Source organism: Echinococcus granulosus, assembly GCF_000524195.1.
Source record: "Echinococcus granulosus chromosome Unknown EG_S00031, whole genome shotgun sequence".
NCBI lineage: Eukaryota > Metazoa > Platyhelminthes > Cestoda > Cyclophyllidea > Taeniidae > Echinococcus > Echinococcus granulosus.
The window spans coordinates 549,657-563,653 of record NW_020170411.1 but is presented as its reverse complement, the minus strand read 5'-3'; the positions used below and the strand labels follow the sequence as shown (position 1 = coordinate 563,653).

The following is a 13,997-nucleotide window of genomic DNA, read 5'->3' as shown; positions in this document are numbered from 1 at the left end:
TTAGAAAAAAAACCGCGCGCTATGCGGTGAGCGTTTAATGCGTCAATATTAATAGACGGTGAATGCTTCTCCTCCTCCCTAGTTTAAGTTCCCAACCTTACTCAAGGGATGACTGTGGGTTTTGTTTCTTAGGCCTTGTATTTATGCACAAATGAAATTCATCTAATCAAAAAGTGGGATCGGTTTCCCAGCCTAACCTTCACAGAGTTTTGGGCACTGGTTTCTCATCGCAAAGTTTGTATTCGTGGCCGAACGTGAGACTAAAGCCTCTCTTGTTTTCTAGAAATATGCATTTCTGGCATTACTGCGCTTGAAAACCAGGGTAACATATGCGCCCCTCAGTGGAACAGCGTGGGGAGTAGATGGTGGAATTGATTAATTAAATCTCGCTCTGAGGTCAGTGTTAATGTGGCCTGGGTAGATAAGGAATTAATTAAGAAGCGTTGTAAGGGATTTTTAGCCTTATTTACTGCTTCGCACAAATATGTCGCGTCAACACATTTTTTGAAAGATACATGATGTAGGGGGAAAGTTAACCGCCTTTATCATGCTTGCAGCTTTCCCTGTTTTGCAATGTTTTCACACGTTCGTCGAGCGGATGTGGCACGTGCGGATTGTGAGGTAAATAACGCTCGTTTATCGCAGGCAAGTGTTCCTAATTCCGATTTGGCATATCTGCTACGCATTTTAGACACATCAACGTGGTAATAGCACCACACATGCCATGCTAATGTGCATCTCAGGCCGCGTCTCACCCCTAACGCATCGTATGAAGATGTAGTCACGAGGCTGATAGCATCCAGCATTAAAAGTGAAAACCTTGGACCGTTAAGCGAGTGAGGACCTGTGTCTTATCCGAGCGCTGGGTGGGTGATTGCTGAAAGGCGGGCTAGCCTGACTTTCGGGGTGGTGATTGGAGCAGTAGAGGCATGGGTCCTCCCGTAAGCGCTTAACATGATAGGCTTATTGATGCTGAGCATTGTACCGCTTTGCATTCTGGAACCTCGTAATTCAGTGCCGTGCAAATAGTACTAGTCACCGTAAGACTGCAATTTATGTTGCATTCAGAAGCTTAGGAGGATAGCAAATTAAAAGTGCAAGTAGCTCCCAATTTGCATTTGATGGCGCAACTGCAACTTTGCTGGTGGAATTGTGCAACAGACGATTGTAGCAGATTGATGAGGCTAGTTACTACCAACAATTTGCTCTATACATTCGGGGGGGTATTTGAGCGGGAAGTTTACAAGGACGTTATCACGCAATCCTCAAACGTATACCCAATACGAGGAGAATACTTCCTCTTCTTAGTTTAGCCATAAGTACTACACTGCGTGCCTTACAAATTGTCGGAAATGCTCACCATCTTACATGCTTCCTCTGTATTGCTTTCAGATGCCGTATTAAACGATGGAGGCGCGCATAAGATCTCCCCTCTGCAATGCAGGTTGGGTGCATTTCTAATCTAATGATGCATACTTGGGGAATTGCTAGGCATCATAGATACCATTCTATTTACAAACATTACCAGTACATTCCGAGTCTTGTCTTATAATAACTACTGCACTACCAAAACACGTGTGATTCACAATCATATTAGGGGAAAAGGATAACGTATGCCACTCATGGAACAAAATAGTTTGACTACTGCAGGAGTCTTTTTAAACGCCGGAAAATAACCGAACTCAAAGTCTACTTTTGGCCTCAAAAATCAAGTGGCCCTGCTTTTATTTGTTTCAAGGTTGCAGATCAGGACAACATTGCACTATTTGAAGCATACCTTGATATCAGGTGTGATCTAAAAATTGAGCGGTTTCACGAGAAGGAGTGAGCTATTGAATACCGAGGGCTCTATATCCATTCTTTGCAAATGCTTTCAAGCTAGGGCGGATACCAATCTGGATGGTCGGCTTGGCTTGAACGGTAATGCAGTTGCATTTTTGGCTGTCCATTATCAAGCAATTTCAACAATCAATGCCTACCTTGCGGTTGTGTGCGTCCAACTGATTGGCGTGTGGGCAAACAAACAGCCTTCACCGGTGAACCAATGAAAATATAGGGAGGAATTCGCCAGCGGGCAATTCAGTTGGCGTACTGCGCACCAGCAGACACAGCGCGGACTTGCTTCATCATCATGAACGACCACAGGGAGCACTTCTTGAGAAAATTTAGAGAGATGGATATCGATAGCAGTGGCGTTCTTTCCAAGTCTGAAGTGAAAGAATGTCTCGGTGCTGCTGGCTTCGATAAGAAATTCATCAAGGTGAGATAATCAGTTAAACTGATTAGCATATTCATTATCTAATGCAATCTAAAACTAGTGGATGTGAGTACGTTGTGCATGGATAAACGTATGCGTAGAGCTGTTTCTATAGAACGAAAGGCTCAATCATCGGTCAAATCGGGTATCTAAACGTCCGATACATTCATAATAAATTGCCATTGGTTGATGGTAAAAATACGACGAAAAAATCAGATAATAGTTTAAAAAGAATAGCTGCTACACTTACAGTTCCAAAGAAGAACTTCACACATTCTTTTGCGTAGAGGTGCGCGATGGGATCCGTGTAAGGTTGGTATTTGCTCCACTAAAAATCATAGAGTGCAAATTTAATGACTTGTCTTTATTTAAAACAAGCGCGCCCGTGACTGTACTTTTGGCAGGTTCAGTTAGCCATCGACTGATCTGCAACCAGAACCTGTCTGACCCATACTTGGATGTAGAGCTAGAAAGTAGGTGGAAAGGTAAACCAACTAAAAGTAACTTTAATGGCCATCCATCCTTAATGAAACGTATCCTAATTATATACCTCCAGAAGTCAAGACCATCGATAATGCAAATCATATTTAACGTGATTCGAATTGTTCAATCACCACATTTATCCCTGTTTTAACTAACAATTTAACGCTATTGACACAGTGTCTTTCCGTCAATTTATGTTCCCTGTAATGTCAGCACTTGAATTACAGATTTCCCCTTAAACAGGTATGAGGCCCATTTTGAACGTAGTAGGCTAAATTTTAAGCCCAAGTAAGTTTATTTACTCACGGCTAGGTTTATCAGCTTTTAACTGTCAAATCAAAGAGTTCGCTGACATACCAGAAAAGTCACACCCAGATTAGTACTACGAATCAGTTTTATACATGGCTAATGATCTCATGTAATGGCAAGCTAAGGCATGAAATTAGTCCTTTACTCCCTTTGCTACGTCAGTACTGGATCTTCGTTCTTTTAACAACAAATATTACGGTTGAATGCAAAGCATTATGTGCTTTCAGAAATTTATGAAGAGATTTGACGCAGACGGTGACGGTAACATTACTGAGGACGAATATCTTCGTGTCGTTTGTGATCTACCGGAAGAAGAGCTCAAGTAGGTGTTGAACCAACTTGCCCTAAACCGAGTCAATGGTGGTAAAATACTACTTATAATAGCAAAAACACTTCATTCACAACGACTTATTAAGCTAAAAGGACTTTCTTGAATCATAAATCTTACTGCCATTGAAACTGGTTTGTTAAAAGTGTGATAGATGTTGCAATTGGTGTTGTGATTTTAAATTTATAGCACTTCTGCCCATAGAATAGCTTTTTGGCGAAACGTTTTCGACGATGTGGATAAAGACAAGTCTGGAAGGATCTCGTGTGTAGAGCTGTACAACCTTCTGAAGGACATGGGCTTCCCCGTAAAGGTGTCCGAACTAGAGGAGTGGATTCGGAGCCACGATAAGGATAAAGATGGAGAAATGGACTTCCATGAGTTTGTTGCTTTCATGTCTGATCCAACGCATCGAGAGTAACTGGCCAGTCTCATTTTAACATTCTGTATTCTGATACTGTATATACTGGCCCGGTGTTGAGTTTTACCGCTATCTCAATTCTTCCTGATGTGAAAATGCAACTCTCTCTTATTTCTATTGATGTGGATTGGATAAACAAAAGGCATTTTCACTTGAAATTCATAGCAATGAAAGAATAGGTTGAAATACGACCATTAATTAATATGAACAAATAAGTTGTAACTGTTAAAAGTAATCGTAGAAGATGATTAAAATTGACATTATGACCTGACCACAAGTCAGCTGTTGCAAACCTGTAAATTCTTACGACAATTATCGATGCAAACCCTTGCAACAACCGAGGAATAGATGCACTTGTTTGTCTTGCATCTCAATGAGTCTAATTCGTCACGTAGTTTGGGTAATTCAGGAATTGTTGACATTTGTAGAGTTATTTGTTAAATCAACCTCAATCAAAAACTGCAGACCACAGTTGAAAATGGGGAACGATTTTACCATCGGTGGGGACACGAAGTAAAGAGTATGTAATTATAACTCGTTGAGACGTGCCAACTCAAGTAAGCGACATTGGGACCACGCAAATAAGGACATTCAAGCAAAAGTCCTCCTTTTGATAGTGAGTGATTGGTAACTTTTCTTCACAATTAGTGTAAGATGGGAGGTAGAAAATATTGTACAGCAACCCATCAAATCTTCAAGCTAAATGCCGTTTAGAGCATTTTTGCATTTTAGTAAGTTTTACTTAAAAAGGCACCTTAATGAATCAGAATTTAGCTCACTTCTAGTGGAGCGACTTAATGTGGAATTTTGATAACACAAATATTGCATTGCGGTAATTTGCTTGGTAACCGGAGTTTTCTCATTCGGCGCAACACATAACCTCACAGTGGGAGTGAAAATCCAAGGCGCACATGAATGAGCCTTTTCAGTGATCGTGCGACCTCCGAAAGCATTTGACTTACAAACGAAACTGCTGACATCACGGCCCTATAAGACGTAGCCCTCAATCACACCATAAGGAGCACCAAATAGCAACTCTGGATAGACGTCAATACGGCATGAGTTAAGGTCCAGCCCAAATAAGTGATATTTCATTTCATGTGTGCTACTTCATCAAGATAGCTTCTACTAATACAAACTAAATACAAAACATTTAATTTCAGTAAAATGTTTTGAAAAGCCTACAAAATAAGTGAGTCATGCTCAAGTTATATATTGAAAAATCTAAAGGTGAACTCGATGTTTACACCCTGTATGCGCCAAAATCACATAAGAACAGTTCCTTAGAACGAACATAATCCGACATGCAATGCCAAAATTGTGCAGACTCGTACTATCCCTAGCGGTCTGCAAAATTACAAGGCAAATATCTTGGCAAAAACACAAAATACCCTAGCAGTGTGCACATTTTATAAAAGGCAACTGTTACCATGCGCCCAGAATACAAGCGATACGATGATGTCTATGGATAATGCTCAAGACAAAATTGAAAGTTGCATTACACTAGCTAATAATTTATTGCTAAAACTTGCGAATTTTTCTAGACAATACAAAAAGGAGGTGTTTTGAAATTAGTACTGTTTTACATCTGACCACATTGAATATGTGGTCAATTGTCAACCACGACATGACCTTCACGTGACATAACATTAATGCAAAGACTGGTCAGATTGAGCGATGTCCTCTCAAGAGGAATCCCAAGCTGGGGTACCGGTGGAAGCCAGCATTAAACCCAGTTCTCCAATCGCTTATGGAAATTGCACAGTTAATCAAACAGATCATATTGCTAACGATAACTACTCCCAGTGTTCTTCTTGTCAGGAATTCACTACACTGTTTCCATTCAGCTACAACATTTTTATTCCCGCAACGGACTCCAGCATCCATCAGTTTATGAAATTGAGGCACAAACTCACAACGACCTATCTACGATGCCGGTTGCGTATGGGAGTGAACACGTTCGATAGTGGATGTATATACGGGAACGAAAGATTGCTTCGAGTGGAGTCTCAAACTGAAGAAGAGCTCATTCAAGCAATTGATCGGTTAGATGAAGTCATTCCTGCATGGAAGGTTTGGCAACGCGGCAAAGTGGACTCTCAGCTCATCCGATGACCTGGGCTTTTCATTGTCAGTGAATTAACATCAATAAATGTTGGCATTAACGAATGAAATTCCGGTAAGATTTAACTATGTCATTTGCAGTAAATTCATTTAAACCGTATGCTTGATTTTGGTAAAAAATATCCCGTGTAACCGGCTTGCAGAGGACTTGGATCAAGATACTTAAACGTACAAAGGGAAGCTAATTATTTATCAATCCCAAAATATTTGATTTTATATAAGATAGGTTTTCGTCAGAGACAAGGATGCCATCGAAGTGCATTAAGTAAAGCAAAATTTTTACCGAGAGTTTCAGGTCGGTACGGAAGTGCTGGCATTTCAGGTCAATATTGAACAGTCATAACATACACCTGCCGGGCGTATAATTTGAACTTAACCGAAGCACGTATCACCATGGCTTTTGTCAATCGAGTTCTGAATTCGCAAAGTGAAGATTTTTCCGGGTATTAATAATCAACTGTAAGTAATGACGTATAGTGAAATATTCGGTTTTAAACGTCATAAGCGGGTTTCATTCGATAATGCCTCCAAAATATTCTATATTATGGCAATGCACACGTTTCAAAGGGCGTTGACCGCGTCGATGCCAATTTTCCATTGCAGCAGGAGGTTCGATCCCCATGCTGGCATAGGCTTCAACCTAAGGAATCACGTGAGTAGGTGGATTAAAGTACAAAGTTATGGTCCGCTTTAGAGCCTTTTTTGTGATCGTATACGTGCTTTCTATCTCCGACATGTCGACATATTGGTAAATTTCCTCACTCTGCAAGAGCACATTCTACATGGATTGCTGAGAAAGCGTAATGAAGATAGCGACTATTTATTTGCGGAAAGGACGTATTGGCTAACCCGAGAGGCTTCAAACGTTTGCACCTTTGACTTTGCCTACTAACTGCGTTCGAGTTATGTGTTAGCAGCATATATGCCAACGACATTTCACAAATTTAGCGCAATACTTACTTCGCTTTAATGAATAAAATAACCTGGATGAGAATTAGCACCATAAACAGGCAGAGGATGACTTCTTCACATTAGCAAAACACGCTTTACTGAACGAGTGGGTAATTAGGGTACTAATTCTAGGTATTGGCCAACCAGTTGTTTGGAAATTGTTAACTGTCAAACCAATGAAAACGCTGTTAAATGCAACCTATATGGATGAATTCCGTGCCATAATTTACAAAATATATTTGAAATAATCGTGTTCAAATCTCAAATAAATCACAAAATAAGTTTTAGTTTTCTAAAGAGGACACAAATCCTAGAAACTCGTTATAATTGAGCTTTCCATCCTTGTTAACGTCATAATCATCCATCCAATCCTTCAGCACGGGTATAAACTCGTCTCCTCCTGCGCCGCTAAGATAATTGCACAATTCGTTAAAGTCAATAACACCCGAATGATCGGTATCCAACTCAGTGAAGAGTTCCTTCCACCTTAATACGAAAAATAGATCATTGAAAGCGTCATTTCATTGTGGTGGAAGATGCTTATTTAGTCCATTTCACTTCAAAAAAAGTGCCAAATCACAACTTACGCTTCGATGGGTTGCGTGGAGATACCGAGAGCTATCTCATATTCTCCGAGATTGATGATTCCATCACCGTTGATATCAAGTGAATTCATTAATTTCTGGAATAGTTAGGTGGAAAAGCTTCACTTAATTCAAGATTATAATGCTTAAACCTTCGATGCAGTGGCAACTTTTTGCAATACGACTGATGATAACGTTTTTAGTTGACGTACCATTTCACTTAAAAGTACTTTGGGGGTATTAGCTCTCAATTTTTCTTATGCGTTCATATGCAGTAATTAGAACTAGTATATTACGAACGACACCGAGGTGCCTAAACTGGCTGATTTAAAAGTATTGCTCCACTCTTAGTTAACATTTACATGAAATGCCTAAGGGATGAGATATAGGAGAGACAACGAACCTCCGTTTCCGAGGCAGGGATTCCCTGAGAAGCCAGCGCAGCCTCCAGTTCTCCCCTATCTAATGAACCGCTGCCGTCCTTATCCGCACTTTTAAAGGCTTTGAGATAACGATGGCGCTGGCTAGACATGCCAGAATCTAAAAAGAGGCATTTACTCTTCACTCCTTTCCCAAACATATACATCTATCAGGAACTGGTACGTAAAATGAGGAAATGTGAGTACACGATACTGATTTTGAGGAAGATAAGTTGTTGGAAAATGGACTGGAAGAGTAATTAAATATTCCACACGGGATGTTTAAACATATTTGGGGTAGCGAATTTCGACTCACAGGTGAATGTTTAATGCTGCAAAAATGCTGTGAACTAAGAATAGTGGTAAGTACAAGAGCTGTAATTAAACCTGAAACGTGAGACCGAAACCGAGGCAATTAATTTATAACTGGGTTTTATGTTTATTAAACACCCACAGGTGTTGGAACATGACGGTGTTATCAAAGATACGCGCTGCGCATTGGAGGCACTTACCTTCACTTTAAGCTGAAAGATGGAGACCCGGCGATGCGACTTTTTATTAACCACATTGATTCCACATTTCATAGGCTAATTCAGAAGTATGTTGACTACAACTAGCACCACCACTTAAATCAGCCAGTGGTTTGGCTTGCGTCATGTGGTCTCGTGTAAGAGAATAAAGAAAGGCTACTTCATGAAGGTTAAATGTGAATTATGCTTCACGCGATGAATAAAATGAGAGTTTTTACTCCTCGATTACACTGCAAAACATTTTTGATAAAGGCGCCTTGAGCAATATCTTGCACTTTTTCTTACAAAAAAACCAGTAAATAATTTATTTTGGCGCACTAGTTTAACGTGTCAAATTGCATCACTACTTCAGGAATATCTGAAGTGCACGTAACATCTGGATGTCATTTGCTTTAAATCTCAAGAGCAAAGAAATATGCTAAGCAGTGCGCCCTTTCAATCTGACCAAAAGCTAAAGAAAAAGTCAGGATGTAATTGTGCATAATCCGTAGCCGAAACAAATCACATAAATGCCACTTATTAAACAGGAGAAATTTCACCTCAAGGGGAAAAATGCGAAAGTACTGAGCTTTATGAGACCAGTCTCAAATTGGCACCAAAACTACCAATGAATATATGGGGAACCTAAACCCTATGTTGAAATTGATACTAGAAGATGAATTTGTGGCATTACCTTGTTATTCGGACCGTCAATAGCGCACTATTGACCAAGAAGGCTCAAAAATGCAAATTTTAGGAATTTAAAAATCACGTATAGGACAAGAAGGACCTTTGCTGTTAAAATTCTTCATATTTAAATATTATTTAAAGCTATAGCATTATTTTGTTAAGAATATGCGTGGTCCAACAAACAATGATATTTTTTAGAAGAACCCTATCCTAGTTTGGGTAAAAAATGAATAACGGACAGAATTTTGGGTCTTCTAAAAAATCAAATCTTTTGTAGAATTAATCCCGAAAGCCCTCTGCCCCCGGGAATGTAAATAACTTAAAAGTTGCAAGATTTTTTACAAATTCTGATGACTTATTGGATTTACATGAATTTAATTCTCGAAAAGTTTAGCATAAGTATACTCCATCAAAACATGTTATTCAATGTATCCCTTGATGTAAACGGTTTGATAGACAGACATTTGGAGCTTTGATGATTAAAAACAGATCAGTGAACCATGGTGAAATAATCCACCCGCATTCCACTCATTTCAGCCGTCGAAATTCCGCTGGCAGAAGGACACGTGATTTCAGGCGTAAAGGAGTTAACTTATCTCCATTGACAAGGAGAGATGTAGTAGCTACCTGGCATAATTCAATATTTTGATAAACTGGATGTGTAACTACGCGGACACTTCAGTCACCGCAGCCCTTCCTTCCGCTCTGGGACATGATTTTCCAACTCTACTAGTAGTTTCCCAGCTCAGCTCTTCTGCACGAGAAAACTCGGAGTGCTATACATCAAGCCTAGGTTTCGTAAGATCGCGCTCATAAAAGTTTGCCTGCATTGGTTGAAGAAAACCTTTCAATGAAATTAAACGTTTTATTCTTAGTAAAAATTTAATCAATTTTCAAAATGCCAGTGGCAGAAATATAGTATTCTTATAAATCCCTAGTTCATAACTCCTGTGTTTGGCTATTATAAACAAGCTGATATAATTAGCGATTAGGGTGAATATTCCCGAATTCCGATGTTAAAATCATGTAACTTAATTGACTTTTTACCAATTTCTCTCAGAATCTGGACAAATAAGTGTTGAAGTTTCAAAAATACATACTTTTTCAAAATTTATGAGCGGTATTTTTTTGCTAATAACAGAGTGAGATTTGAAATGCTCCTCTGGCGTAAAAAATAGAAAACAAATGTTAGGTTTAGTCCTCAAGTGTGGCTATGAAACCAAGGAATTCTCTGTATTGTAATTTTCCATCTTTGTTCACATCATAATCCGCTATCCAGTCATCCAAGACAGGAACAAGTGAATCCATGTTGGCATCATCGAGGAAATGTTTTAGTTCTGCAACTTCAATTGATCCCGATTGGTCTTTGTCCAACTCTTCAAAAAGCTCCCGCCATCTAGAAGGCAAAAATTGCTTCTGAATGGTGAGATATCAATTATCAAGTTTAACTGACTTTAAATACGCTGTTTACAAGTTATGCTGATAAGCGGTTTCGTAAAATGCAGAAATGACATAAAAGTGACTAGGATATCGGCTGCATTCACACTCATTCCTAATTAAACTAATGTGAGTAAATAAGCAAAAACTGAAATGATGGCTGGGGTGAACTTACGCTTCAAGTGGTTGGGTGGATATTCCCAGCGCAATTTTGTATTCTCCCAACGTAATGATGCCGTCGCCATTAAGATCAAGTTGATTCATGAGATTCTACAACAAAATGTGTTTTTTTCTAGGGACGACGAAGAAAATGGCTGAATATTATTTAACAAGTATATAGTTCGTTTAATGAGACAGTGCAAGAAGAGTAAATATTTTGACACTTTTGGAACGCCATTATATGGACACTGTAGGTTCAAGAGGCTGCAGTTGCGTACTAATAACTACCGTGCAGTGATTTGATACCCTTCCAGCGACCCACTTAACTGCATGGGCTTCGTGGTTTATACTTCCGCCATGACGGTTTGACCTTTTGGCCATGTCCTAGCCTCCCTGCGCTTCTGTGCATTAATAAGAAACCTGTGGTGGGAGGGCTTATTGCGATTTGAGGGAAGACTGAGGGCGCTAAGAAACTTCAATAAAGGTAAATAGAAGGAATTTGACCTTTCGAAAACTAGCTTTGCTTACTGCCTAGACATTGCTGGAATCGTTCAATTTAAACTTCCTTCGGCCACCGCAAATTGGTTGTGCACAGTCTAAATTAGCAGCAAGCATCCTAGGGGGAAATACGCATCAAATCAAAGTAGCACGTGAACTGTTTTGGTGAATAAGTCATGGCATCTGTCTGGATTCGTCTGTGCTTAAAAAAGGTAAAAAAATTGGAAAGCTTTTGATAGGTGATTTAAGTTGAACAAAAATTGTCAAATGATTTGCTGAGGACAACAATACCTCTTACTTTTATCTCAATCCATTCACACATTAGTAATATTTCTTACTAAGACATATCTAGTGGAATTTATTTTGTCGGGTGTGTAAAATGTCAGTGACATCAGAAAAACAACTATTCAATATCAGTCACCATTGTGACCCGCTGAGTGGGCTTATATTAGCGTAGAAAATGCCTCTGAAATGCAATCACCGAGAGACTTTTATTTTCTCTTTACGGATCGCAAGTTGAAACTCACTTCAACCTTGTCAATTGATGGGTCAAGAAACTCGCAAAACTAACATCTAGCATCCAGAGATAAAATTATTACTCTCGATCGGACCCCACAGGGCTATTCATTCGTATTGAGTAAGTTCATTAAATATACATCGGGTAAAATCAAGAATATCACTGTAGAACCTATACTCACGTCAATTTCGGATATGGGGATCCCTCTAGAAGTCAATACGCTTTTCAGTTCGCTGCGAGTGAGGGTTCCACTTCCGTCCTTGTCCGCAGCTTTGAAGGCTTCCAAGTAGCGATGAGTTAATCCCATGTTCTGAAACCAGAAATGTTTTCTTTACATATCAGACAAGTAAAATCTTCATGTCTTTTATTAAACCATTATCAAAGAAGGTCATCGCCTTTTGCAAAGTACGATTTATCGACATTAATACCAGTGTGCATGAGTATCGATACATGCAATATACCTAAACTCAGAAAAGGGAGAAATGCGTATGGCAGGAAAGAGCACACAAAACAAACAGTACCATCATTAACGATGTAGGACTAAAACCAAAGCTTATGCAACTAAATTCACACCTATGCCCGCACGCAGGTAAGCAAAATGAAAGGGTGTGATTTACCTTGTTCTTTTATAACCAACAGGAACGTGGGTGGTTGCTACATGCCAATAACCAATCACTGTCTTCAATAGGCGATTTAGCAAAACATTTTATTCAGCTCGGAAGAGTACAAACAGAGGTGAGGTGATAACACGATAGGCGAGGTGCATACCTGCAGAGTGAATTAATAGACAGCTAAATTACAAGTTGGTGATGTATGAACCAATGTTTAAGGAAGTATAACAAAATTATGGTTATTCCCTCCTCTACGAGACCCAGTGATTACATTCATTCGGTGAAGTCATTTCTGCCCTTTAAAATGTGATTTTAGTCGCCATTATAACCAACTTAGTTTTCGAAATAAAAGTTACCAATGTTTTCTAAATGTTTTTCTGGGACATATTTTACCGATACACGTTAAAACAGTTCCTTACCATTTCTTAGTTTTTTAGGGTACTTCTGTTTAAAGAATATATTGTTTAGGTTTTTGTTTAATGGCAATAAGATTCCGTCGTTTCTACCATCCTCCCCCCTTTCCTAATCATTTGATCAAGATTGATTTGTTGAGGATATTATGAATGACTTGAAAAGGGGCTTATGAAGGCAGTAGAAGTCTTATGGACCACCGAGATTTTTGTGCTCTGAAGGGAGTTATGAAATTCGCCGAACTCGTCGGCCTTGTTCCTAAAAGGTGTCCCAAAAATACATTTATCACATGGTCCCTCTTGTTGTTTTCAACACTAGCTCACCTTAGGTGCTATTTTTTTGCACAATGTAGTTGACACTAACAGGCAATCATTACCCCCGTTTCCGACCGGTGGGTCGTCTCCATAAGGATGCATTTAATTGTGATGGGCCATGATTGAATTCACAGAAGAATATGCAATGCAAAGTAATACGGTGATAAACTGATCCCTATGACTAGGAACCCACCATTACTCCAAGTGTAATGGAAGTTCCGTTCTACTCATGGGAATGGCATGAGCCTGAGTACTGCACTGAATCTCTTCCTTAATTGGTATTTAGTTGGTAACATTTGGCAAAACGTGCATAACTTAATGAGGAACTCCTCGTGCACAAAGCTCGCATCGGGATCAGTACTTCTCTCATTTCTTTAAGGGTATCCGTTGGGATTATCCAAAAAGGCAGTGCTCACCAGATTGCTGCCATTTTCGGTTAAGCCTAGATTGCAAAACAAGGTATATGTATTGCCCTACTGTATAATGGAATCATACTGCTGTTTTTCTTCGTACCAGCAAGACAATAAGCGGTCTAAAACTATCACTGTTTCCAACCAAGAAAACGTTCAATGATCTCGCCTAGCTGTGAATAGCCTCAGTGACAGATTATTGTCTTAAATGTAAGACAGTTGTGAAAGTAGCGAAAATTTACTGCCACATAGCATTAACCTCATCCAAACGCTTGTTTAACTTGGTACCGGGGTAAACAATGACATGTTCTCTTCCTTCATAATTTTCCATGCGAGTACGGTATCTACAGAGTAGCTCGGTAACATTTGGGAACAATCTCAAATGTGTTATGAAGGATTTGGAAAACCTTGAGATTTACTGTTAATTTGACTGCAGTAGAGTCAAAGTGGGTTTGTATGACATTCCTTCTAGTTTGCTCAGATCGTATAAAAATTAATGAGTCACTGGCATAAAGGCACGATGGAGACAAAGAGAGTTCTCCTAACAACTGAAAAGCAGTTCACC

At 39.4% G+C, this 13,997-nt stretch overlaps 4 protein-coding genes across 4 annotated transcripts; 2 read left to right on the top strand and 2 right to left on the bottom strand. All coding sequences in view use genetic code 11, as the record gives it.

The window, feature by feature from the left end:
* Positions 1–2,131: 2,131 nt before the first annotated feature.
* Positions 2,132–3,798, top strand: EGR_04784 (calcium-binding protein; the record flags this gene model as incomplete). Its single annotated transcript, XM_024494033.1, has 3 exons — positions 2,132–2,260; positions 3,277–3,371; positions 3,582–3,798. The coding sequence occupies 3 exons, from the start codon at positions 2,132–2,134 to the stop codon at positions 3,796–3,798; spliced, it is 441 nt and encodes a 146-aa protein (XP_024351598.1).
* Positions 3,799–5,475: 1,677 nt separating this feature from the next.
* Positions 5,476–5,913, top strand: EGR_04783 (hypothetical protein; the record flags this gene model as incomplete). The annotated part of the gene is made up of 1 exon (XM_024494032.1): positions 5,476–5,913. One exon carries the CDS (start codon positions 5,476–5,478, stop codon positions 5,911–5,913), a length of 438 nt encoding a protein of 145 aa, XP_024351597.1.
* A 1,244-nt stretch (positions 5,914–7,157) lies between these two features.
* EGR_04782 (calcium-binding protein) lies at positions 7,158–9,789 on the bottom strand (the record flags this gene model as incomplete). The annotated part of the gene is made up of 4 exons (XM_024494031.1): positions 7,158–7,359; positions 7,461–7,555; positions 7,861–7,997; positions 9,762–9,789. 4 exons carry the CDS (start codon positions 9,787–9,789, stop codon positions 7,158–7,160), a joined length of 462 nt encoding a protein of 153 aa, XP_024351596.1.
* Positions 9,790–10,269: 480 nt separating this feature from the next.
* EGR_04781 (calcium-binding protein) lies at positions 10,270–12,452 on the bottom strand (the record flags this gene model as incomplete). Its single annotated transcript, XM_024494030.1, has 4 exons — positions 10,270–10,471; positions 10,688–10,782; positions 11,868–11,996; positions 12,414–12,452. 4 exons carry the CDS (start codon positions 12,450–12,452, stop codon positions 10,270–10,272), a joined length of 465 nt encoding a protein of 154 aa, XP_024351595.1.
* Between the last annotated feature and the right edge of the window lie 1,545 nt (positions 12,453–13,997).